Raw genomic sequence first — 27,782 nt, 5'->3', positions numbered from 1 at the left:
ATCCAGAAGCTTTAAACTGTGCATACCATCGCCGAATGGAGTTAGCAGTTGGTGGATCTTTGTTGAACTTTGTCCTGAAGTGTCGTTGCACTGTTATGACTGACTGATGTGAGTGCATTTCAAGCACGACATACGCTTTCTCGGCTCCTGTCGCCATTTTGTCTCACTGCGCTCTCGAGCGCTCTGGTGGCAGAAACCTGAAGTGCGGCTTCAGCCGAACAAAACTTTATGAGTTTTTCTACGTATCTGTAGTGTGTCGTGACCATATGTCAATGAATGGAGCTGCAGTGAATTTATGAAATTGCTTCAATCATTTGTAATAGCCCTGTACTTTGGTATTAGGGATCTTGCTGGTAATTGGTTTTCATCCTTCCTAACTAAAAAGATGTAGAGTATCACATTAAGAAGCTAAGGGAATGGACACAACAAAACAGAGTCTTCAGAACAAGAAATAATCATAACAGGCGTACCATTGGGATCAATATTTTGTCAACCTTGTTTTTGTTGTAAATAAATGATCTGCACAATATATCCAAGAAGAAGAAATAATATTCTTTGCTGACAGTGTAAGTATTATAATAAAACTAAATGTGTAAACTGTAACACTTGAAAATGTAAATAAAATTTTCTTGAAAATTAATAACTGGTGCTCTTCAAATGGACTAACACCCAACTTAGATAGAACACAGTACATACAATTCTGTAGTGTAAAAGACCTGACCCTTCCAACAATAGAAATAAGGCATGAGAATAAATCAGTAAGTGAAACAAGATATTCCAAATTCTTAAGTGTTAATACTGGTAAGAACTTGAAAGTCACAGGTTACATATCTTCTTCAACATATGAGCTCTGCAACTTTTGTGTTATGGATAATATTAGAGTTTGGAGATGAAATCATCAAAAAGTTGGCTAATTTTTTGTATTTTCATTCACTAATGTCTTCATCGGTGAGGAAGAAAGTGCCTGTGGCATAGAAGTACCTAATGAAGATGATACATGGTGTGTCGTCTATAACCTGTAGAAGAAAATTCTATAAAACTGGGCATACTGACAACAGCCTTGCAGTACAATTACTTCTTTATTAAGACTGTTGTCAGCAATTAATCACAAGTCAAAAACAACAGGAACATTCATAGTTATAATACTAGAAGGAGAAATAACTTATATTACCCCTCACTCCATCCTTCATGTGGCATAGAAAGGAAGGAGGTATTCTGCCATTAAAACCTTCGACCACATACTCATTGCTGCGAAGAATTTATCAGACAGTAAAGTTCAAACACAAGCTGAAACAATATCTGCTTGACAACACCTTGTACTCCACAGAAAATTGAATGTGAAATAATATTTTGTGTGAGGTAATGTAAGAAAGATATTGAAAATACCTAGGTATAAATCACTATGTGTGAGATGGAAAGCAAAAAGAGATCTCTTGTCAGAAATTTTGGATTTGTGCTAGTGTAATCTTTATGTTCAGCATTAATTTATGAATACTTTGTAAAATAAACTATAGATATCTATGTCTAAATTTTAATGACAAATTTGAATATTGGTGATGGAAAGTAGGTGTTTAGAGATAATGTGTTTTAGAGTTTCATTTTATTACCTGTGTTTAATTTGACATGTTTAATAAACACACTCTGCATATATATTACCTTTAAACTGTTCTTTGTCAAATGGTACAGGCTTTTTTTAACTCGACTTTACACAATAAGTGGCTAACACCTTCAGACCTATAGGACATTAAAATGTACAAAAATTTAAAACCAAATAAATTGGCCCAAAATTGAGAAATCTTTTAGACCAAACTTTGATTCTGAAGCCATTAATAGGCCAAAACCATCTAAAATTTTGAATTCGTAAACTCCACAAAAATATATTACTGAGATCCTATATTTTATAGTGACCAAAGAATTTGGTGTTCTGCTTCAGAAATACTTTTGTCTGGAGTAGTTTGAGATTGTTCACAAACAGCATTTTTGCCTATTCTTCTTCGGTTCTAGAATATCTCTCTTCTCAGGTTCTTTCTTAGGATCCTCATTGTCACTGATTTGAGGATCTGGTTTACATTCTAGTTCTACTTCACGATGCAGAATGCCTTTTTATTGCTCTTGGCAGCATGTCCTGATGTTTTTAAAAAGATAATCTTTTTGTTGAACAATGGAAGCTTCAGGTTGGAATATCAACAATGTAGGCAAAGACAGATTGCCATCTGCTGAAGAGAAGACAAATCAAGTTGCAGACAGGTACAATTGAAAGACACATAAAGCTTTTGGCCACATCCTTCATCAGTAAAAAAGAGACACACACACACCATTCATACAAACAAGCTCTAACATTTTTTGGACAACACGAGACACTGTGGTACTGAGGTGCAAGACTCACATGTCTCTTGCAGTTGACTTACGTATTGTGTGCAGCCAATTCTCTTCTCTGGGTAGTCAGCTATGTTGATCTCCCAAAAGCTTCTTCTCCAAAGACTACAGCAGATTACAGAAATTTATTAAGCTAATTCTCTATTCATGAAATAATTTGTGTACTCGTGGAACACTTGCAGTTCATTCTTGGTATCTTTTCATCTCTCAACACAAAGCAACATTTACTCTTTTCCAGATAAGTAATTAAACTCTGGCAAGCCAACTGGTTTCTTTAAACATCAGACTCCATAAAACACAAGTTCAATATCATAGTAACAATACAATAATTTATGGACATCACATGTGCCCTGCCTAATGCAGAGCTAAGACGTGAAGTAAGATAAAAGTCTCTAGCCTCAAGCGAGTCCAATACATGAATGTGCATAGAAATCTATATTCAATTGCTCATTAGTCTTTTTTACATTCAACACAGACACTGACACACCAAAGAATACTACATAATTATTCTTTGGATTTTCATCACATCATCTGTGGCACTGGCAGAAAAGCATTTGTTGTCGTCAGTGACTCACCCCTCTTACAGTCTTCTAATAACAAACTTCTGACCTGCACATAGAAACAGGTGGATCGGTAGATACATTCTCACTCTCCCGCACTCGTACCTAAAATATTGGGTGTTCAAGATGGTGGAAGGCCAAGTGTTTCTGGAATTTACTCCAAAATTCTTGAGGCACTACATTACCCTCCCCTTAGCTTGAACACATGATATTTTATACATATTCATTATGTACAATAACTTCACACAAGATAATTCTTTATCTTTTAACAGTACATCTTTTTCTACTAATAACCATGCATATTTTACCGCAATTATAAAGCGTGAACCTTTCGATCCATGTTGGAGTTAACTCTTTTCAATCTCCAAAAATTCGTGAGTACCAAATTTTTGTTTTCTATTCCTCTTCCAATCATACATTCCAGGTGTACATAACTCATGAATATTCTATTGCTCTGTTCTTACTTCCTGTACTACTTTTCCTAAGTATGTACTTATTCATTACGTATTGAAATCTGGAGGAACTCTGGGTAGAATAAAAGTGTTCCCTTCTTCTGACACTTGTAAATCTAAAATGTAATAAGGCTATTGATGCATAGAATTCAAACTTACCAGACTATTTCCTTTAAACATGTGGCTTCTGTCATGATACTGCCCTTTTTCCGATTAGGAACAGTACCTATATCTTACATGGGTTGCTCCTAGGAGTACCCTTTCTCCTTCTGTTTTGGTAGGTATGCCCCTTTCTTATTCCTATCCTCCTATGGTACAGGTCAATCCCCTTCTTGGTGCCCCTGTCCGTGCAGTATAGGCCAGCCTGTCATAGGTCTGCCTATCCACCCTTTTTCTCATCCAATAAATATCGAGTGTGCCCTCCGTATCCTTCTTGAGTAGGTCTCCTGGTTCACTGCCCTAGCATACATTCTTATGTATACTATTCTTAAATATTCTCTGGTAAAATTACAAATCTCCGTTACACCTTAATTCCACTTTCCAATACTCCCTCTAATACCCTGGAGTCCTCTTTCACTCCTCACTCCTACTATATAGACAGATATCATACCCGCACATAGTAGATGCTATGTCTACCTGTATATACCAACTTCCAGTAGATACTATGCCTTTTCTCAAATGACTAGCATGGCACGTGCATTGATTGTTACTCTCTTGTCTTTATATACATGTAAATATATGTATGAGAGTGACAAAAAAATAATGATGCAAAACTGTCACATATCAACAATGTAATATGTGCATCTACTCAGATGTACATATATCTTTATTCCCCTACATCCCTTGATGATTCTGACATCACTTCAGGTGTCTAATTCATAATTCTCCTGTTTGTGTTTCAGTGTATCTTCGTGTGTATGTAGATGTGTGTTTGTGTATCCTGATTCTTCAGCCTACTTATATGAAATAAGGTGAAGGTTATTGGAAACCATGGAAAATAAGAAGGACTTCAGCGATAGAAGTATGTGCATATGAAAAGAGGGAAAGATAGACTGGTACTCAAATGAGAAGCAAAAAAGGAAAAAGTAGCAATGGATGTTACGATCAAAGAAGAGAAAGAAGATAGCCCCAAAGACAGGAAAACCCTTCCCACCCCCATTCCCCAGGATCCATACTTGACCGGTACTTGAGTGAGAAGCCGGAGGAGGTATGATGTTAAACGTCCCTTACAGAACGGACATTCTCACCTTCACCTTTGAAGCCCCCGAAGAAAAATCCTAGCAACACCTTTGGAATGGCAAATGGTGAAGAATCAGTTACACTTGTCTGCGGGGGTTGTCTGAAAGGTGGGGTGTGTGAATAATTTACTTATTTATTCTCCACAGACAGATACAAGGATTTGTTTTGGATAGTTTACATATTGATCATTTCCCCCTATAACATTGTGGGAAACAATTATATACAATATCTCTAACAGATAAAAAATTATGTTACTTTTTTTTGTACATGTAAATACTATTTATACAAATGAAAGTATTCTACTCTTCTGAGAGGAATTCCTTAGTACTACAAAAACACTTATTGCTGAGGAACTCCAAGGCAATTTCAAGGCAGCGTCCACTTAAGCTTTTTAATTTTTTTGGAAGTTTGTTATAAAATTTGATCCCCATGTAATAGGGGCTCTTGTCCACACTTTTTGTATTATTTCCATCCAGGTGATAATCATCGTCCCTCCTAGTATTGTACATGTGCGCTTCTCTATTTAGATGATTGTACAGCTTGTATTTTAGCATCAGCTGAACAGTTTTATAAATATATAATGATGGAAGTGTTAGTAGTTTCTTAATTTTAAAATTTGCTTTGCAAGACTCATTATATCTAAGCTTACACATGATCCTAACTGCCTTTTTTTGAAGGATGAATAACCTATGTACATGCTTGGCAGCAGCACATCCCCATACTTCAATTCCATATGTGGGCATGGATACACTAAAGCATAGTAGATTATACTCGTTTGCTCATATTTAAGAAATTGTGACATTTTACACATTGCATAAATTGATTTGCTAAGTTTTTGGCATAAGAAATCGATATGATGCTCCCAAGAGAGATGCTGATATAACATTATGCCAAGGAAGGAAGTTTTATCTTTCATTTTTATTTCTGAACCATCATCAGACACAACACTCCATTGCATTTCATCTTGTTTGTGGTGTATTTGAAATTCCATTACGTTTGTTTTATTGATGTTTAAGCTTAAGTGATTGTTTTGGAAGTAGATCTTCAATCCAAATAAGACATCAGAACAATTTTGGGCCAAATCATTCTCGTTGGTTCCCCAGTTAACAACAATTGTGTCATCCGCATAGTTAATTAGCTTCCTGTTGTGTTCTGTGGGCAGCTGGCCGGTGTGGCCGAGTGGTTCTAGGCGCTTCAGTCTGGAACCGCGCAACCGCTACGGCCACAGGTTTGAATCCTGCCTCGGGCATGGATGTGTGTGATGTCCTTAGGTTAGTTAGGTTTAAGTAGTTCTATGTTCTAAGGGACTGATGACCTCAGATGTTAAGTCCCATAGTGCTCAGAGCCATTTGTTCTGTGGGCAGATCATTAACATATAGAATGAACAATAACGGACACAGAACTGACCCTTGGGGCACACCATACTTTACTATAGCTGGACTGGAGCTGTACTTCTTAATAATGTTGCCCACTTTGTGTGTGACTTGTGTGGCCTGATATCTGTCTTGCAGGTATGACTGTATGAGACTTTTGGCTATTCCTCTAATACCATAAGTTTCCAGTTTCTCAAGTAGCAGCTCATGAGATACTGTGTCAAATGCACGTGATAAATCTAGGAACAAACATGCCACCCTCTCTTTTTCATCTAATTTCATAAGTATTGTATGTACTACACCACATATGGCAGATGATGTTGAATAGCCTTTCCTAAAACCATGTTGGGTTTCTCGTAGCACTTTTTCCTTGACAAGAAAGTTTTCTAACCGTAGTGAAATAATTTTTTCTAATACTTTTCTTAGGATTGGAACTAATCTAATGGGTTGGTAGTTTTCAACTTTGTCGATACTACCTTTTTTGTTCAATGGCTTGACTATTGTATATTTTAATTCAGACGGAAACACACCTTTATTCAAACTTTCATTGAAGAGATGGACCAAAACAGGTATGAGTGAGTGTTTGTATCGTTTTAATATAATGGAGGAGATTTCATCCCATCCTGTAGAGAATTTGTTTTGCATTTTATTTATTATTCCCTCCACTTCAGTTGTATCTGTTTCATAAATAAACACTGATTTTTGTACCCAGTAAGGAGTTCTGTAGTCATCAGTGTCAGAAGTCACACACATTTTACCTAAATTTCTAAAGTGGGTATTAAAAACATTGCTGATCATATATGGATCTGAAATATTTACATTATCAGTCGTTAGTTGGATATGGATGACACTACGCTTTGGTTTTCTGCTGATTCTCTCATTTACACAGTTTCATACTGATTTGCTTATGTTAGTTGAGGTAGCAATTTTTTGCTGTGTAGCTTCCTTTGTGTATACATTCAGTGCTTGTTTATAGGCTTTTCGACACGTTTGGTAGTCATCTCTAGTTGATGTGTCCTGGAACTCTTTATATATTTTCCAAGTAATAAACATTCTCTTCTTCAGCTGTTTTACTTCTGAAGGAAGTCTTGTACGATTTTGAGTATATTTCTTTTTGAAAGAAATACTGAAATGGGCAAAGAAAGTGTTATAAAATTATTCCATTTGTCTGAAACATTTTCTGCACAATGTATGTCATTCCATGTCTCAGACTGCAGTGCAGACCTCAACTTCTCTAAACATTTTTCATTTGTACATCTTATTTCAATCGTCTCATATGTACTCTGTGAATTGTACATATTCAGTGTTTCCATTGTCTGGCAAAGATGATCAGAGAGACGAAGGTTTATTATGTCAACTCTGCAGTTATCTAAGTTGGTGTAAAAGTGATCTATACAGCTAGAGGAGTCTTTATTTAGTGTGGTTGGCCCATTAACCCTGTCTGACAAATTACAGCTTCACAGAATATCATTTACTTTTTCATAATCTTTAGTATACTTTAAGGAATCTGTATTAAAATCACCGGCTATAACAATACCTATGTTCTTATACTTATTACATATGATTTCTAATATTTTTTCCATGCTTTGTAAGAAATTGTCCACAATACTACTAGGAGATCTGTACAGACCTATAACAATGATGGGCATTTTGTTTATCAACAGCTTTATTGCTGAAATTTCAAATGTCATTTCCACACTAATTTCTGTGATAAAATCCAGTTTTGTGACATGTAGATGGTCTTTACGACATATGGCAACTCCCCAACTTTTATGTTCTGTTCAACAGAAATTACTTGTCGGAGTACTGGTATAGTTGTCGAATCTAGTCATTGTAATTAAAGTATTAGACAATCCATGTTCCGTAAGAATAACTACAACTGCATTTTCATCACTTTGTGCTTGCTGTAACTGTATGCACTTTTTGCTTAGGTACTGAATGTTTTGATGTAACACTTCGACACCTGTTTTGTTTTTTGTTTCTTCAGGACATTCCTCCCAAAAAACTGCCTTTTCGCAACTTTGTGATGTCTTAGGTGCAGAAATGTGGACTTTTTCTGTTTAAATAGTTTACTACCCCCATCAGGATATATTAGTTTCCCTTGTTTATGATTTTGCAAACATCCATATACATTTTACTTAAAGCTGCAGAACCTAGTGTGTTCAAATGAAAACCATCCCTCCCTAGACATTTATCATTTAAAAATTTATTAGGATCGATGAATATTACTCCAAGTCTGTTGCACTGCTCTCTCACATCACTGTTTATTTTGACCTCCTATTTACAATGCCACTAATTATTATTTTTGAGGATAGATAAGCACTTTTTGCCAAACAAATCAGGTTTCTGGCTTTGTTGATAATTTCTTCTTCACTGCTATTTCGAATAGAATTCGTCCCAACATGGATGAAAACGCTTTGTGATGCCTGGCTTCTGCTGCATTGGTTCCCACATTCTGTTTCGCTGTTGAAATGTTTGTAATATGTTTACTGAGTTGGTAAGTTCTAATTCCAGGGCAAACATCAATTTTGCAGTCTGGTACTACTATATTTTTTAACAGCAAGTCGCCTATTATCAGATATTTTTTAGGTTGTATGTTTTCATCACATGTTTTCATCGCTTCAGTATCAACCTTGTTTTTCTTTTTGCTATAATTTACTGTCTTCCATTTGTATTTTGAGACTGATTTCCCGACTAGTGCTTCATTTGTCGTCTTCTCATCAGATACACAGCCTACTATTTGTTTATTGTCACAGCCACAAGGGTTTGGTTCTTGTTTTTTGCAGACACACGACTTTGATTCGGTTACTAGATTGGCATTTAATTTCCTTTAGAGCTGACACTTCTTTATTAAGTGTTTCTATGTCACTCTGCAATAGTTTTATAATTTCATCTTTTGAATTCACTGCACTTCATAATTCTGCCATTCCTCTGTGTAAACAGTCATGGCATGTCCAAGAACAATCGTCCTTTATGAATTTTAGAGTCACTTCCACACTTTTTTCATGTAACCAGAAATTGCAGTTTACACACAAGATGCGTTTTTTGCACTTCTTACACAATGAACTGTTAGACTTTTGACTTTCTGAAATGAGCACTGTGTCACTACACTGTTTCCTTGATTCCATCTAGTATATGTCATGCTTGTACTTACACTACCCACCCCTTCCAAAAGTGATACAAGCCCTTACATTTACATTATATTTCATAAAAGGTATAAAGTAGCGTGTACTAAGTATAAAATTCTTCTACACTACAGCATAATAGCTGTTTAATTAACCACATTACTGTCTTTTGCACAATACTCCACTCAGTTTATGTCATCTCAGTATCACTCTGTTTAATTAGTACCCTCATATTTCCACTAATATAATATTCTATTTGTTTCATTTCATTTCTAGAGATCACTGTTTATCTGTGATCTTCTTTAATCAGTCTTTATCTTGTAGCCATATTCCAGTTCCATATACACTGAACTTATAGGATAGTTTAAGAGCCAGCCAGAGTGGCCGTGCGGTTCTAGGCACTACAGTCTGGAACCGAGCGACCGTCATGGTCGCAGGTTTGAATCCTGCCTTGGGCATGGATGTGTGTGATGTCCTTAGGTTAGTTAGGTTTAATTAGTTCTAAGTTCTAGGCGACTGATGACCTCAGAAGTCAAGTCCCATAGTGCTCAGAGCCATTTGAACCATAGTTTAAGAATTTAAGAATAGATTACAGAATAGTTTAACATGTGAAGGGAATTCAGTGCAGGAAAAATAGTACAGAAGAAACACTGAAAACATCTAGGGATCCGACAGTTGTCACTCTGTGTGTTAACACAGAATGTTAACGTCCCTGAGAGACAGATGTGACTCCACCCAGAGCCCATGGATCTGACATTAATCTCACTCAATTACTTACAGACCAATACTTCTTGTTAGATTTTGTGTGAAAACCTCTCCACAACAAAACAATAACCACTTTACTAGGTAACACAACATTAGGTAAAATTATTTTATGTTCTAATCTGTCCTGGACAAGTTTGAATTCTTTCCACGAGTCATCTATAACCTTGTTAGTATCATTAGGTTTGGAAAAGGCAACACTCGCCACATTTCTGGAGATTATACTCTTGGCCATTTTTCGATCTATAATTAACACAAATGGTTCTGCCAGACTACTTACATTTATAATATCAAAGTTGACTATTTTTTCTTTGAAATTTTGTTCTATATTATTTACTCACGAACTGACAACTTGTGTAGTAACAGCTCGTATATTAACACCTGTAATTTTAATTGAATAATCGATATTAATTCCTTAGGCTGGTCTGTGCTGTCTTCCAAAGTATTCATTTCCTGTCTTACAGAATTAAATTTAATATTACATACACTTTCACCAGATCCTAATTTTCCATTAAATTCAGATTCTGCATTATTATATTCATCTTCAATATCAAATTCTAGTTTTTTAGCTAAATTCTGAAATTGCTCATCCTGCTTTTGGTTAAGGTCAATAAATAGTTGATTAACATGAGTATTCAAAGGACTAGTGAGTTCACTCTTTAAATGTTACTTCAAATTTTCTACCTGATTATTTAAAGAGTCAAATTCAGTCTTTAATAAATCTATATTTGCTGCTTGACTGATCAAGGTTTCAGTTTGAGCATCTAATTTTTCACTTACAGTGGCTGAATCAGCCTTCTGGTCATCCAGCTTAGCACTTTGGTCATCTAATCTAGCATTTAACTGAGTATTTACTGAGTCTAACTTTAGACTTAGAGTCTGGTGTGTCCCTGTTCACTGTAATGGCCATGGCTGGTCCTGAAGTTTGTTGCTGTTCTTGATCCATAATTTGATTGGTCTTAGACCTAGTAATCATCTAAAATAAAATTCACCACTGAGTACAATAGCTATAATCACAGTTTATCATTCAACCGTCTCCTCAACTTTTACCAAGTAATTATTGGTTTTTACTAACCCACCATAGAGTTCTACTTCCATTGGTGAGCGAATGTGTAATCAATGCTGGTGGACAGCACTGGTGCTGGCAGCATCAAATGTTGGTTTCAGCATCATCGTCAGCGAGCAGACGTGGGTCAGCACCAGTGAGCAGCAGCTGGTGCAGTCGGCACCGGTCACTGGTTACTCCATCGGCATCTGCGCGATGTACGTGTGTGAAGACTGCTTCCTCTCCACACCCAATCTTCTTAGTCAAAAAGTTGATGTCTCTGCTATTACTTTCTCATGTCTTTTACTGTGTTGCACTCGCAACTTTCTTCCATTGGTTTACTGGACTCAAAACGATTACTGGAAACAGTTCTTGTATCTTGTTAGGCATGGTTGATAGTGTAACACATAATATCTTCTTTCTGTTTCTGTCTTTAAATTCCCATTTTCTTCAGGTCCTGTCATTTAGGTTGCCATGTTCTAACATTTTTTGCAACAGAAAATAATATCTTCTTATTTCTGTAATCTATTGATCACATATATATGAACTTTAGTGTCAATGTACTTGTTGATTAATGATCTTCTTGCATATAAATATCTTTGCCGTCTCGCTCGTATCTTGAGCTTTAGAAATAATTAAGTACATTGAGACATAATTGTTGGTTTAAAAACCATATGAAAATATGAACATGCATCTTGACTTCTCTAAGTCCAAGACATGAAGTGCATAGAAATCTATATTCAATTATTCATTAGTATTTTTTACAATCAACACAGACACTAACACACCAAAGAATAATACATAATTATTCCTTTGATTTTCATCATGTCTTCTGTGGTGCTGGCGGCAAACACTTGTCGTCGTCAGTGACTCGCCCCTCTTACAGTCTTCTAATAACAACCTTCCGACCTGCACATAGAACCAGGTGGATCGGTAGAAACATTCTCACTCTCCCGCACTCATACCTAAAGTATACGGTGTTCGAGACGGTGGAAGGCCGAGTGTTTCTAGAATTTACACCAAAATTCTTGAGGCACTACAAAGCAAGCACGCCTCACCCACGCATGACTGCCATCTCCAGCACCTTCACTGTAGTGTCTTGACTGTTGTGCCAGTTTGCTATCACAATATCTGAATTTCAGAGAAATGCAGGCTTTTTACAGCTTCTTACTTGTGTGTTTTTTTTACATGCTATGTACAAAAAGACCTAAGGAAGGGGTAAATCCACAGTCTTTTGTGGGAAACAAGAAAATATTGACCAAAATCTCACATAATTCGCAATCTGAACACCAGCCTTATGTATTATAGAATATGAACATGAAGCAGAGCAGCTAGATTTTAATGAATATTGAGGTTCATTTATGATGTGAGCCGCATTTTTTCTATGAGAGCACAAATCAATTATGGCTCTCATTTCATTTACAACATCTGTGACAGCTAAATGGACTTAAAAGTCAAGCTTCAGTTTGTGATAATTAATTGCAGATATACATCAATAATTTGACCACAATTGCCATTGTAAAACAGTAATTTATAATTTAAACTCTTAAAAGAATAAAGTGCTGTAAACTGACAGCAGTGTCAGAGTCTACTGTTTCTGTATGCAGGCTCTGTAAGTATGAATAAAAGCTTTTATATTACATTGTTTTCTCAGTAAAAGAGAAACCCTACACAATTATCAAAGGAGAATGAAAGGAGACAAGATGGGAATGTGAAAGTCATTTTGGTTTATATTTTATTGATTATTTCTAACCACATAATGTCAAGGTAAATTATGCCACATAATGAAAAATGTCATTTACAAATTGTGTTATTTATTCACTGTTTTGTTGTTTGAAGCTATTTTTTTAAAGTAAAAACTGTACTTTTACATAGTCCACAAAAAGCTATCTATCAATATTTAACTTACTTGCCAAAAACCAGGAATAAAAAGTGTGATAAGAGTTTTGTGTTTTGCTTGCCTGTGTGTGTGTGTGTGTGTGTGTGTGTGTGTGTGTGTGTGTGTGTGTGTGTGCGTGTGTGTGTGTGTGCGTGTGTGTGTGTGTTGGGGGGGGGGGGGGGGGGGGGTATTTTGAGGGATTTTCGCCATATTTATAACTTGCTCAAAAGTAGTACAGTTTTATTTATTTCCATTTTTCATACATCTTTTCTGTTGTATTTCTATGTAAAGCTCTATAAATGTCAGCAGAGTTCAACTACATACACACATGTAAAGAAATCTGTTAATTACATAAAAGTATACAAATTAGATCTTTGTATATGGAACATCAGAAATGACTAACATTATGATATGAAGTATGAGTTTTCTTTATTCAGGTAGAGAAACACTGCCCTTATTTCTGTTCCCAATGGGTCCACTAACTGGTATTCTGATGCACAGGTAATGCACGAGAAATATGATGTGACTGTATTTGGAGCTCCTGGTTCAGGTGGAGAATATGAAAGCCAAATGGGATTTGGGTGGACTAATGGCCTTGTAATTGATCTTATGGACCGTTATTCGGATCAGCTCGTTGGTGATGAAGAACCTGATGACAAAATGGCAACCCGCGTAGAACTGTGTAACACATGCAAGGTTTTGGTTGCTATATTTTCTTTATGGTGTTTCTACAAAACTCTCTAATTTTAAATAAAGCTGAATATGAAAAGAAACTGAAAAGTAATAAAAATGACACTTAGTTGTCGTTTATTAAAAAAGAAGAGTATCATTCATTTAACAATTGGGAAGGGTTTGTGTTTCATTTTTATACTTTCATAGATCTTATAGTGTAGTAGAATCTTCAATGATGTTGAATGAGTCAAGGCATGAAGTAATAGAAAGGAAGGACTGTTAGATGATACTTCTGTAGGTGATATTAACATTAAGTTACACACACTGAACTTTATTTGTGCATAGAAAAGTTATACAGAAAAAAAACAGAATTTTGAAAAAAAGTATCTGCTCTCCAAAATGAAACTGAGTATCTGTTGCATATTTACTGTTACTTTCTTAATATTATATGAGATCAATGATAATCATTAATACATGGTGTATGAATGAGGCCTAAACAAATTTTAAAAAAATGAGGACATACAGCCTAATTTGCCTTTGGCTGATTAATGGGTCTGTGGCCACACAGAGACCTGTCTGACAGCTATGGGGAGGGGAGGGGGAATGGAAGAGTATTGTGGCAACTGGGAGAGAGGGGAGCCATGGCAAAAGATGTATTGGGAGGAAGAGTCAGATGGCTCTCAATAGCAGTTTGAAAATGAGGAATGACTATGACAAAAATCTGTATCTACATTCATACTCAGCAAACATCTGTGAACTGTGTGACAGAGGGTGCATCCCACTGTACCTGCTATTAAGGTTTCCCATTCCATTGACACATGGAGCGTGGGAAGAATGACTGCTTAAAATGTCTCTGTGTGCACTGTAATTAACCTAATTTGTCCTCAGGATCGCTATGGGAGCAGTACGTAAGACAGATTAGATTAGATTAGATTAGATTAGATTAATACTAGTTCCATGGATCATGAATACGATATTTCGTAATGATGTGGAACGAGTCGAATTTTCCAATACATGACATAATTAGGTTAATTTAACAACATACTTAAGTTAATATAACAACTTTATTTTTTGTGTTTTTTGTTTTTCTTTATTTTTTATTTTTATTTTTATTTTATTTTATTTTTTAAATATTTTTTTTTCTTAATTTATATCTAAAAATTCCTCTATGGAGTAGAAGGAGTTGTCATTCAGAAATTCTTTTAATTTCTTCTTAAATACTTGTTGGTTATCTGTCAGACTTTTGATACTATTTGGTAAGTGACCAAAGACTTTAGTGCCAGTATAATTCACCCCTTTCTGTGCCAAAGTTAAATTTAATCTTCAATAGTGAAGATCGTCCTTTCTCCTGGTTTTGTAGTTATGCACACTGCTATTACTTTTGAATTGGGTTTGGTTGTTAATAACAAATTTCATAAGAGAGTATATATACTGAGAAGCTATTGTGAATATCCCTAGATCCTTAAATAAATGTCTGCAGGATGATCTTGGGTGGACTCCAGCTATTATTCTGATTACACGCTTTTGTGCAATAAATACTTTATTCCTCAGTGATGAATTACCCCAAAATATGATGCCATATGAAAGCAATGCGTGAAAATAGGCGTAGTAAGCTAATTTACTAAGATGTTTATCACCAAAATTTGCAATGACCCTTATTGCATAAGTAGCTGAACTCAAACGTTTCAGCAGCTCATCAATGTGTTTCTTCCAATTTAATCTCTCATCAATGGACATACCTAAAAATTTGGAATATTCTACCTTAGCTATATGCTTCTGATTAAGGTCTATATTTATTAATGGCGTCATACCATTCACTGTACGGAACTGTATATACTGTGTCTTATCAAAATTCAGTGAGAGTCCGTTTACAAGGAACCACTTAGTAATTTTCTGAAAGACAGTATTGACAATTTCATCAGTTAATTCTTGTTTCTCAGGTGTGATTACTATACTTGTATCATCAGCAAAGAGAACTAACTTTGCCTCTTCATGAATATAGAATGGCAAGTCATTAATATATAATAAGAACAACAAAGGACCCAAGACTGACCCTTGTGGAACCCCATTCTTGATAGTTCCCCAGTTTGAGGAATGTGCTGATCTTTGCGTGTTACGAGAACTACTTATTTCAACTTTCTGCACTCCTCCAGTTAGGTACGAATTAAACCATTTGTGCACTGTCCCGCTCATGCCACAATACTTGAGCTTGTCTAGCAGAATTTCATGATTTACACAATCAAAAGCCTTTGAAAGATCACAAAAAATCCCAATGGGTGGTGTTCGGTTATTCAGATCATTCAAAATTTGACTGGACATTGTAGTATATTCCTAGATTCATCATTCAGAACCAATTCTTGAAACTTTGATATTGGCTGATAGTTTACATCTAACTCCAAGAGTCTGTCAGTTGAGATCTTCCAACATCTGTGACAAAATTGTGACTATTCTTGCTGCCTTTCTCTGTATATGTTCAAAATCCACTGTTAGTCCTATTTGGTATAGGTACTGCACACTCGAGCAATTTAGCAAAGGTTGTCCATAGAACAGTAGCAACTGACAATATATTAAAAGAATTGCTGTATTTGTCCACATAACGAGAGAGTTTTAATTGCACAATTTGCATGAGATAGCATCTGTCAGCTTTTCATCCATTTGCTAATAGCATTAATACCTTCTTATGGTTTTTCTGAGGTATATTTATTTATCTGAAATACCAGTTTGATCTGATTTGATTTTGGCAGGGAAGCTAAAACAGCTTTGATCTAAACCACCACTGTCTGCACCGAAACCGAGTTCATTGTGCGGTATCACTCCCTGAATGTCTAGTAAAGCCAACCAATGCCCTTAAATAGTGCAAAGAGTCCCTGTACCAGTTCTTTGTTAGACACAATTTCTTCAGGTCTAGTTGTCCCAAAAATTCTGTGTCTCTTGCTCTCCAATGCTGTGCATTCAAAGATTAGGCATGATGCAGTTTCTTCACTCTCATCACAGATCCCACATTTAGGGTCTTCTTCCATTATACCCATTGTATGTGGGTGTTTTTTGAAATTCCCATGGCCAGTCATTAGTCCAGCCAAGAGTTTAATAACTTTCCTGTTCAAGCCCAGGATTACAGAGCTTCTTTTGAAAACATGGCTTTGGCATCATTACCTTTCCATGTTTTTGTTTATAGACCTTGGTCCAGTATTCTAGGTGCTGTCTTCTAAGCCAGTTCTGTAGTTCTAGTTTGATCACAGCCTTGGTGATTGTCAGGACAGGTTCCAGTCCAATGAATGGAGTCTTTGCCCTCATCCTGGCCCATTTGTCGCCTTGTTCGTTGCCACTGATCCCTGAGTGGCCAGGGACCCACACTAGGTTTACCCTATTGCTTCCCCCTAGCTTCACCAGAGCCCTGTGACATGAGGAGCTATTGCAGGAGCTGCCAATTAATCCAGGGCTGCCTGGCTGTCTGAATATATGTAGATGCTATGGTCCTTCTAGCACCTACACACATTTTCCTCCACACACACACCCTGATTGCAGTAATTACAGCTTGGAATACCGAGGCCAGTTTTCCTAGAGAGATGATACCCTCCAGTCTTGGCTGAATCCCGTACACCCAGGCCCCAGTGCCTTGGTCTGATTTCGACCCATCAGTGAACCAGACAATGTGTCCCCCGTATGGTGTTGAACTCTTTACTGCTCCCTGCTTCCAATTATTATATTGTAAGGCTTGTTGAAGCAGTTGGGAGTTATTATATAGTCAGCCAGCATTTTCCCATCCATTCCTATATTTACCTCACTCACTATTTTAGTGTGTGATTCTGGATATCCCAATGAGATCTAGTTTTTACCAGTTTTGAGTCTGTATGCACCAGCTGCTGCCTTCATCTTGACCCAAAAGTGTAGCGGAGGCATGTCCAGCATGGCTTCCATCTGAAACGTTGGTGTGCTGCTAATTCCACCTGTTATGGCTAAGCAGGCCAGTCTCCACACCTTAGCAAGCTTCTTAGCTGCAACCTGCTGTTCTACCTTCTTCCACCACACTACGACCCTGTAGGAGATCCTAGATCTAACCATGGTGTTTTATATCCAGTGCATACCTCTGGGGCTTAGGTCCCAGTTTTTGCCACAAGTGCTTCAGGTACTCACTAGAGTACCTTTCATCTTGGAGCAGATACTCATAATGTGAGGGGTCCATGTTAGTTTCTCATCTAAGGTTACCCCTAGATATCATACTATCCCCTCACAGGTAGAGTTTCATCAAAAAGCTTTAGATTCCAACTTGAGTGTTGGATATGCTTCTTTGTGAATGGTACCACAACAGTCTTCTTAGGATTAACTCTTAGATCCTGTTTAATGCACCAGTTTTGTACAATGTCCACTGCACCTTGTGCTATATTCCTATCTGTCAGTAAATTTGCCAAGTAATACTACGACAAGGTCATCTGCGTATCCTTGGCAAAAACATTGTCTGGAATTTAGTTCTTCTTAGGATTAACTCTTAGATCCTGTTTAATGCACCAGTTTTGCACAATGTCCAGTGCACCTTGTGTTATATTCCTATCTTGTCAGTAAATTTGCCAAGTATTACTACGACAAGGTCATCTGCATATCCTTGGCAAAAACATTGTCTGGAATTTAGTTCCTCAATGAGTTTGTTCACCACTACATTCCACAATAAAGGGGACAAAACTCCTCCTTGTGGGCAACCTCTAGTGGTGTTAATTACCATCTTTTCATTCATCATGGTAGCCTCTAACTTCCTTCCACTAAGCATGGCCCTAGTCCACCTACATATAGTGGTCCCTAGGTCATGCACCTCTGCTGCCCTAACCATGAAATCAAAGGTTGTGTTACTAAAAGCCCCCTTGATGTCCAGGAAGATGCAGAGGGCTATTTCTTGAAAGTGAAGTGCTTTCTCCATCCTCCCAGTGAGTTGATAGAGAGCTGTCTCACATGATTTACCTGGTTGAAATGCATGTTGGTTTGAATGTAGAGGAGCCCTAGTTAGCCTCCTCTTCCCAACGTGTACATTAACCAGTTTTTCCAATGTTTTTAGAATGAAGGAGGACAGACTGATTGGTTCATCCTGGCCTTGGTATGATCAATTCTCCCTGGCTTTGGAATAAAGACAACCTTCACTGTCCTCTAGGCATTGAGAATGAGTCCTACTGCTAGGTTAACCCAGAATAATCTGCATAGGACTCCTTTAAGATTCTCTCCTGCTTGTTGCAAGAGAGCTGGAAAGATTCCATCTGGGCCAGGTGACTTGAATGGTTGGAATGTTCCCATTGCTCATTGGATTTTACTGAAGTTGGCACACACCTTGGCTGATTCCCAGTCCTCTCTTCAATTGTCTGAGACCCATTGTCTCTCAGGGATCACATTCTGGTCTCTGTTATCTGCCAGAGCATATTGAAGAAAGTGAGTTTTGAGGAGGAGTTCCAGTGTCTCATGTGCTGTTTTTGTATATTCCCCATCCTCCTTCCTTGACGTACCTTCTGTATTAGTTGGTAGGAGTTTGTGAAGTCTCACTTGAGCAGCCATGCCCTTCACTTCCTCACAGAATGCCTCCTTTGCTTATCTAATTGCAAGGTTGTAGTTGACAAGGGCCTCACGATATTTTGCCCGTTGTCCTTTACATCTCGCAAGGTTAAACAGTCTTTGTACGTGCTCTCTTTGCCTTTCCAAGTTATTGTACCACCAAGGCACACTCTATTTGTGAACTTCTTGGTGACTGAGTAGTTGTCCTCGTATGAGGTCAATATGGCAGATGTTACAGCCTCTGCTACTTCCTCAAACTCTACTGGATTCCTTATCTAGGTTTTAATTTCTGATAAGCTTAAGTTGAGGTCCCTCCTATATGTCTCCCAGTCTGTTTTCCTGGGATTCCTTTAGGGCGCAGTCTGTCTGATTCCCACCTGAACCTTGAATTTAATACACCTGTGGTACAATGAGGATGGCTTTAATGCCATATGCCATTGTTCAACATAGCTGCCCATCATTGTGGAACCGAAGGTTATGTCTATTACTTCTTCCCTTCTGCTATTGCTGATTGTAGGCTTGTCACTCTTATTCAGGGCCTCCAAGTTGTTAGACAAGAGAAATTCGAGAAGGTACTCACCTCTACTGTTGGTGTCCTTGCTGCCCCACACTAGGTTGTGGGCATTGGCATCACATCCAACCAACAGTTGGCCGCATTGCCGATGGCAAGTTTCTGTCAGTCTCCTCACCTCCAGAGGAGGAGGAGAGCTGTCTTCGGAGGGAAGGTATGCTGAGGCCAAAACAATTTCCCTCATGCTACCTTCCTCACACTGCTGCTTCCTGATGGTCACCAGGTCCCTGGTACAGAAATCCATCGTTGACATGAAAGAAAGACCAGTAATATAGATTTAATTTATGTAAAAATCAGTAATTCCACTTTTTATTGTGAACTAATTTAGATCAGTTTAGCTAGCATCTGGGTAGGGTCTGATATGCTTAATTTTTTGTCCATGATAAACGTTATTGTGTTACTGGAAAATATAACTGCTATGAAAGTTATTTAAAGTCACTGAGGAATCACTTAGAGACTCATTTAGAGTCGTGCGGTGGCATAACTAGTGTATGGCAGTTGGGGCATGTGCCCTGTACATTGTTATTGTGGGAGCAGATTTTTGTAAGAAGTCAAAAAATATGTGGAAGGGCAAATGAAAAGGGGAAGGGGGGTGGGAGGGGGGGGAGAACATTAGGTTGGGGAGACAGAAAAAAAGTAGGGCAGGGTTTGGAGGGCACTGAAATGGGAAATAATGATCTCATGAGGAGATTTGTATTTTACTGTGTTGAGCAATGGTTCCATAAAACATACCCCTCCCTGGTACAGAGACACTTGTGTCTTATATTCAGCTACTTGATAGAGCCACTCTCATGATACCAAGTGAGCCAGTGCAATGAAAGTATAAAATTTATATTTTGTGTTTTTGTTTTGCTTGTTGCAGCTTAGCATTAAGCAGCAATGCAACATTGAAGAGGGAATTATAGTACTGTTGCAAGCAATGCAACTTGGACTGTAGATTTTTTACATTTTGAATTTGTATCACCACCACCACTGAACAGTTTCCCTTGTACAGTTGATCCAGTGTCTCTTGTATGGTTGATGAGTCTCTGGTCTGTCATGGAGACCGTCACCCATAGTCCTTCCTCTGACAGTGAGGATATCCTTGATCCTATCCATCCAATGAGATCTGGGATTCTTTCAGGACACTTAATTTCCTCTTCTCTTTCCATATTTATTCAACCTGTTCTTGTAGGCTCCAACCTCATTACATGTCTATACCACTATACTCTGGTAGTGCTGATTCAGTCTGAAAGAGCTGTCTTGATCCTGCCTTTCACCTTCAACTCCTCATTCCTTAACTTATCCATCTTGGTTTTCTGGATATTGGATCTAATAAATTTTATTTACAATGTCTGGAGTCCTGATGACTCACTCTTTGTGAGGGTGCATGATTCGATACCCTTGGCCAATGTTGGCATAAAGTAATGGTTGAACATCACTGATTTTGTTTTTTTGTGAATCATACTGTTCCCATAGAAGAGTCCTCACTTGTTGGTGAGATTCAGAACCATTTTGTCCACTGTTGGTAATCTCCTGTGTAATTAAATCAGCTTCAAAGATTCTACACAAAGTATGGAAAACTGTTCACATGTTCTAGCTGGTTGCCTCCTATTTCCACTCTTGCATGATGTCCATCTCTGTTGACTGCCAACATCTGACTTATATTAACAACATTGCACAACCCATTAACTCCCATATTGTAAGGTATGCAGATGACACGTCAATCTTATTCTATGGGATGAATGGCACTTTCATAAATATATTTCAAGCACAGAAAATTTTGAAGCATTTCTAAGGGATTTTCTAAGTGTTTTCAATGAAATGTTTCCACAAAAAATTTATTTTAATAAAATGACAAAATTAAAATGGATCACTAAAGGTATAAAAATCTCCAGAGCTAAGAAAAGGCAGCTAGATAAGAAACTAAGACATAATAAAAAATTGAATTTATTGAATATGTTAATGATACAAAAGTACATTTAAGAAAGTTGTCAAAGCAGCATAGCTAATGACAAATAATAAATTAATCTTAAAACATGAGAATAAATCAGAGGCAGTGTAGTCAGTTGTAAAACACAAATTAGGTATCAAAGCCTCTAGACATGGAATTAGTACAATTAAGCTTGAAGATGAGATCATTGTAAATCCAGCTCAAATTTCATAATGCTTAAATGAGTTCTTCATTGATGTAGTGAAACCAGAGGTTAATTTTCCAGATTATGAGAACAATATATGTCCCTTTGGACTAAATCATAATTCTGAACACCTCACAAAATTCAAAACAATTTCAACAATGTAGAAAAAATTATATTAAAACTAAAAAACAAAAATTCTGCAGGTTGAGATGGAATACTAGCAAAAGTCCTTAAATTTGTGTGTAAAATAATAGGCTACCCACTATCTGAAATAATAAACCAATCCTTTGAACAAGGACGCTTCCCAGAGGTGCTGAAGTATGAAGAAGTAAAACTGTTGCTCAAAAAAGGGTCAAGAGAGGATATGGGGAATTATCGTCCCATCTCCCTCCTTCCAGTCCTATCAAAAATTTTTGAAAATGCTGCTGCTATGCAGATTCGAAATTTTATGGAGAAATATGATATTATTACGGAAAACCAATTTGATTTCCAGTGTGGCAAAAGCACTACTGATGCCATTAACAAGTTTATCGACAAGATCAGCACATCGTTAGACAACCATAATAAAGTTGGAGGAATCTTTTGAGATCTCACAAAAGGCTTTGACTCTGTAAATCATGCACTGCTCATCTATAAGCCTAACAAGTATGGGATCAAGGGTAATGTTCTAAATTGGCTTACTTATTACTTATCAAATAGAAAACAAAGAGTGATTGTCTCATCAAATGCAGCAAATTACTATTCAAAATGGAAAACAGTAGCCCAAGGTGTCCCTCAAGGCTCGATTAAAGGACCTATTTTATTTTTGTTCTATGTTAATGATTTACCGAACAATATAAATGCTCCATCGATTTTATTTGCAGATGACACATCTGTATTAATTGAAAACCAGGAGCCAGAAAACATCCCTCTCTACATAATAAACACAATGAACAAACTAGAAACATGGTTCCAACTGAATGGATTAAAATTGAACATCCCCAAAACCCACATGGTCCAGTTCAGAACAAAACAGTCAAAGCCTCAAGAAATTAAAATAGCTCATAAAAATCAGGATATATAAGAAGTGGAATCCGTGAAGTTTTTAGGGATAAACCAAGATAAAATTTTAAATTGGAATAAACATGTTGACTACCTGTTAAACAAATTATGTAGCTTTGCATTTGCTATGCAAAGGACATCATGTCACCCACTATTTGAAAAACAACAGTTATTAACAGTTCCCTCCTTATACATCTATGATATTATCATCTTTCTACATAGCAATTTAGAGTTATTCGAGAAAAACTGTTTCAATCACATGTATAACACGAGAAACAAAGACAATTTTATGCTTCCCACTCATCGCTTAAACCTATATGCGCAGTCTCCTCAGTATATGGCAATGAAAATTCATAACAAGCTAAAACGAAAGAATGTTCTGAGTATGAACCTAGAGACACTGAAAACAAAGCTATATGATGTACTTGTAAAATGCTGCTACTACACTGTTGAGGAGTTCGTGAAGGATGAGCTGAACATTTGAGCAGGATAAATTTACATATAGTCTTGTGTGTAAATGTAGCTGTCCTTCACAAAAGGGAGGAAACAAAAATAAAAGTTTATATTAATGTTAAAATTCTTTGTACCAATTAGGTCTAAGTTGTGTTATCCATTTTTTTGACGTGTCTCCTGTGCACTAATCATATGATTAGAAATTGTATGTTATGAGATGAATAATACACTATTCACTACCATTCACTATTCACCAATGACATGATCAAGAATGAGTTACTGAATGCTATACAAAAGTTAAAGAAATTTCTGGACAGTACTATGAAGCAGAACGTGATTGTTAATAGCATTCCAGATAGACATGATTCATCTCCACTTCATGTGTAAACACAGAAATTAGGAAAGCCGGCTCAAAATTTCGGAAAATATGCAAAATGTAAACAAATACAAACTTTCTTTGTATAGATTTTCTTAAGACTGCTTCACCAAACATGGGATGCATCTGAACAAAAAGGGCAAGAAACTTTTGCCTGAGGAAATCAGTGAAATGTTGGAGAGACTCATCAAAGATAATGACCACATGTCATTACCAAATACACCTTACATTAAAGAAATAAAAGAAGCAGAGCCAGAAATCCTACGTGAAGAAGAGCAAACTGTGATGAGCGCCCTACCTCCACTGGTTTTAAAGTAAACACCTACAGAAATATTCCCACAAAAAATAGTATAAGCACCAGAAACAATTGCGGCAACAACAATAACAAGAACAGCAGCAGTTCCATCAACTCAGAGTCAGCTCTGATACCAGCAGTGGCAGCAGAATCAACAGTAGCAGGAACAATTCCTGCATTAGTATCTCTGCCAAAAGTAGTAAAAACATCACAGTTACAGTAACAACAACAAATGCAGTAACAGCCCATCAACTGCAAAGCCAGCTCTAACACCAGCAGCAAAATCAACAGAAAGAGGAACAGAACCATCATTAACAATAGCAGAACCAACTCCAACATTAGCAGACCCATCACTGTCAACTAAAAAAACTTCAGACAGCAGATGGAAGCCAGTGTATCCATCCCATCTAAATGATTTTTTAGTGGCAACCAGAAAGAAGGACAAGCCCAAAAGATAAACAGAGATATGACCCTGTTTAAGCTGAAAAACCAGAGTAATCTACAACAAGGTATTTAAAGCTTTGAAATAATCCACCAGAATGTACAGAGCCTGATCAATAAATTTAAACAATTAGATGTGTTTGAAAATGAAAATATGCCTGATGTGCTTGCATTTAGTGAACACTGGTTATCTGATGCCAAATTAGAACTTTTTAGACATCTTAACATGGTACTAGCGAATAAGTTTTGCAGATCATCAGAGGTGGCGGAGTATCGATGTATGTAAAAAGTAAATTTGATTTGAATTCTGTAAATGTAAGTAAATATTCATTAGAATGGACAACAAACAATGTTCAGTACATATAAAGATACCAAGTGATTAAATTTATGTTAAATGTTTATATAGACCTCCAAGTGAAAGCTTTGAAGTTTTCTTAAGATAGTTTTGTGATATCACAGAGAATGTTTTTATGTCACACCTGAATAAGTTAGCAATGATATGAGATTTCAACACAAATGTATTAGCAGATAAGTTGCACACTAGAATGTTCAAGTATACTCTGCTTGAATATAGTGTGAGATACCTGATAAACACTGCAATCTGGGGGACTGAAACATGCCAGTCTGTGATAGATAACATAATCACTGGTATTCACCTTTATGATCTCTCATCTTTTGTTGTTATAAGTGCTTTGTCAGACCATCATGCAGTAGAACTAAGTGTGAGCACAAATAAGGTTCCTACACACAATTGCTATAGACACCTTAGGGCGAATACAGACCAAAATATAACTCATTTGAATAACATGCTAAGCAATGTAGACTGGAACAATATTCTAACAACACATTACAGTTATGGAAAATTCTCAAGTGAAATATCCTACATTCTCAACCAAGCCTGCCCATTAATAAAAACATAATTCAGTCACATGTTGTGATCCAAAACTGGGTACCAGGTTCAGTCACTGAGGCTAGAGAAAAACTAAGATGGTATGAGTATGCTATGTTAAATGACTTGAGCAATAAAATATTAAAAGATTTCAAAAAGTATCAGAAATGCTATATGGACCTCCTACATTTTGAAAAACAGAAATATTTTGGAAGTGTCATTCAAAACTCAAATAATACTTGCAGAACATCATGGTCACTAGTAAACTGAAAAACAGGTAAACCTGGTAAACATACAACAGAAAATAATTTGCTGATAAATGGTACATTAGGAACTGATCAGGATGCAGTAGCAGATCTGTTTAACAATTATTTTTGCCTCTGTTGACTCCAGCATAAACAATCAGCTTAAAAATCTGAAATACAAATTCAGAGGAACAATAGCATCAGGAAGCATATTTTTGACACCAACAGGTGAGGAAGACATAATTAAAATAGTGAACAGCTTGAAGAATTGTCATGCAGCAGGATATGTTGGTCTTAGTCTGGACACTCTTAAGCAAGTATTCATAAAATTGCATCATGTTTATCAGCAATTATCAACTTTCATGTGGAAATGGTCTAGTTCCAGATGAGTTGAAAATTGCTCGAGTTATGCCCATTTTTAAAAAAGGAAACAAATCTAGTAGAAAACTTTCGACCCATATCTGTTCTTCCAATAATATCCAAAATCCTTGGGAAATTAATATTCATAAGAATCTGGAACTTCCTGGTAAGCAAAAGAATGATTCCTTGGAGGCTGTAAAGGTTTGTCAAGGGATGATCCACCATTACAGAAGCATCCAACTTAATCGAAAACGTTACATGTACATGGTATCTTTCTAGATTTACGAAAAACACTTGACTGTGTTGATATGACCATATGCTTGACAAACAGTGGAACTATGGCGTTCAAGGCACAGCAGATAATCTGATGTTTCTATTAGCACTACAGAGGAAGCATCAAATCAAACAGCACTGACATTAATTATGTTATTCCACAGGGGTCAATACTATGACCACTTCTTTTTATTATTTATGTTAATAATACTCAGTGTATAACAAACCCTACTACAGCTATCTTATATGCAGATGATACCACATAATATGCTGTTATCCTAGCTATTCGCAACGTGCAATGGAATCCAGCATTGCAGCAGGATTAATTCTGCAATATTTTAATGAAAACAAACTAAAATTAAATAAATCAGTCTGTATTGAATTTGATATTGGGAGGCAAAAAACCAATGAAAACCAAATTTTGATGGGTGATGAATAAGTTAAAAAAAGAAACTCGACAAAGTTTCTTGGCATGACACTTGATGCAGAGTTAAATTGGTCTGACCATGTAAAAGATATTTGCAAAAAGCTATATACTACCACATATGCTCTAAGAAAACTGACACATTTTTGTAACATTAGCACTGTGAGGCAAATCTATTTTGCACTGTTTGAAACCCATCTAAGCTATGGGATCCATCAATAAAGATAATATGAAAAGACTACTTATCTTACAAAAGAAGGCACTTAGAATTATTGGAAAGAAATGTGCCAGGGAATCCTGCAGATATTTGTTTAAAGAATTTAGAATACTGACTGAAGGTAACCTGTATGTACTTCAGATAATCATTATGGCAGTAAACAGTAACGAAATACTCAATAAAGAAATACATGAGCACATCACTAGAGGTAGAGAGAGACCCCTTACTGTCTCACATGGAACCACACTTTGTGAGAAAAGCTCTCACTATGCAGGGTCTCGACTAAATTTAGAAAAAAATTGTGTAGATAATACCAGGCAATAATATGTAGCTCTAGTAAGTAAGGCTCTGACTCATCCAGAAGACTGGAACAGTCTTTTTGAACAGCTTCCACCCTAATATCTCCAAACTGCCCATTACAAAATTAAAAATGAAATTAAAACTATGGCTAATAAACCATCCTGTGTATGCAACAGTTGAGTTTCTAGATTTAGTAAACTTGTATAATGGAAGACCCTTTTTCTAAAAATATGTGACTTTCAGATCTTAGACAGTGTCACAAACTGTAAATATATGGATCTCAGATCTGAAGACGGTATCACAAACTGTAAGGTTTTAATTTATGCACTGCTATAGCAAATTGTTTTTGTGTATAGTCCATATGTGTAACATAGTTCTCTCGACTAAATTTAGAAAAAATTGTGTAGATAATACCAGGCAATAATATGTAACTTTAGGAAGTACGGCTCTGACTTCTCCAGAAGACTGGGACAATCTTTTTTTTTTTTTTGTAATCAGTTGATGCTGGATCGAAACAAAAAAGAAATTGATATAAACTTTTCAGACAGAAGATATGATCTGTTTCCTTTTCGTTTTGTTCCATGAAGTTATATGTTTAGCTCGAAAAGGATCGAATCCTGCTACTAGCTTTAGTGCCATCTCGAAATTTCGGTAAGGTGAAAGACAGTTCTTTTATGAAAAAGTTCTTGGCCATAGCAACAAGTCATTTTAAAACGCCCCTCCAATATTTTACTTCTGTGTCAATCTGAGATGTTACTTTCTTATCTA

General features: G+C 36.6%; 1 protein-coding gene across 1 annotated transcript in view; it reads left to right on the top strand.

Annotated features, from left to right (window-relative positions):
• LOC124572017 (trehalase-like) overlaps nucleotides 1–13,555 on the top strand; it is a 120,750-nt gene extending 107,195 nt beyond the window's left edge. Inside the window, exon 5 of the mRNA XM_047131122.1 lies at nucleotides 13,313–13,555. Coding sequence (XP_046987078.1) covers nucleotides 13,313–13,555 — 243 coding nt within the window. The remainder of the gene's footprint in view (nucleotides 1–13,312) is intronic.
• The last annotated feature ends 14,227 nt before the right edge of the window (nucleotides 13,556–27,782 follow it).

Source organism: Schistocerca americana, chromosome 1 (assembly GCF_021461395.2).
Source record: "Schistocerca americana isolate TAMUIC-IGC-003095 chromosome 1, iqSchAmer2.1, whole genome shotgun sequence".
In the NCBI taxonomy this organism is placed as follows: Eukaryota; Metazoa; Arthropoda; class Insecta; order Orthoptera; family Acrididae; genus Schistocerca; species Schistocerca americana.
This window is presented reverse-complemented; position numbering and strand designations above follow the sequence as displayed.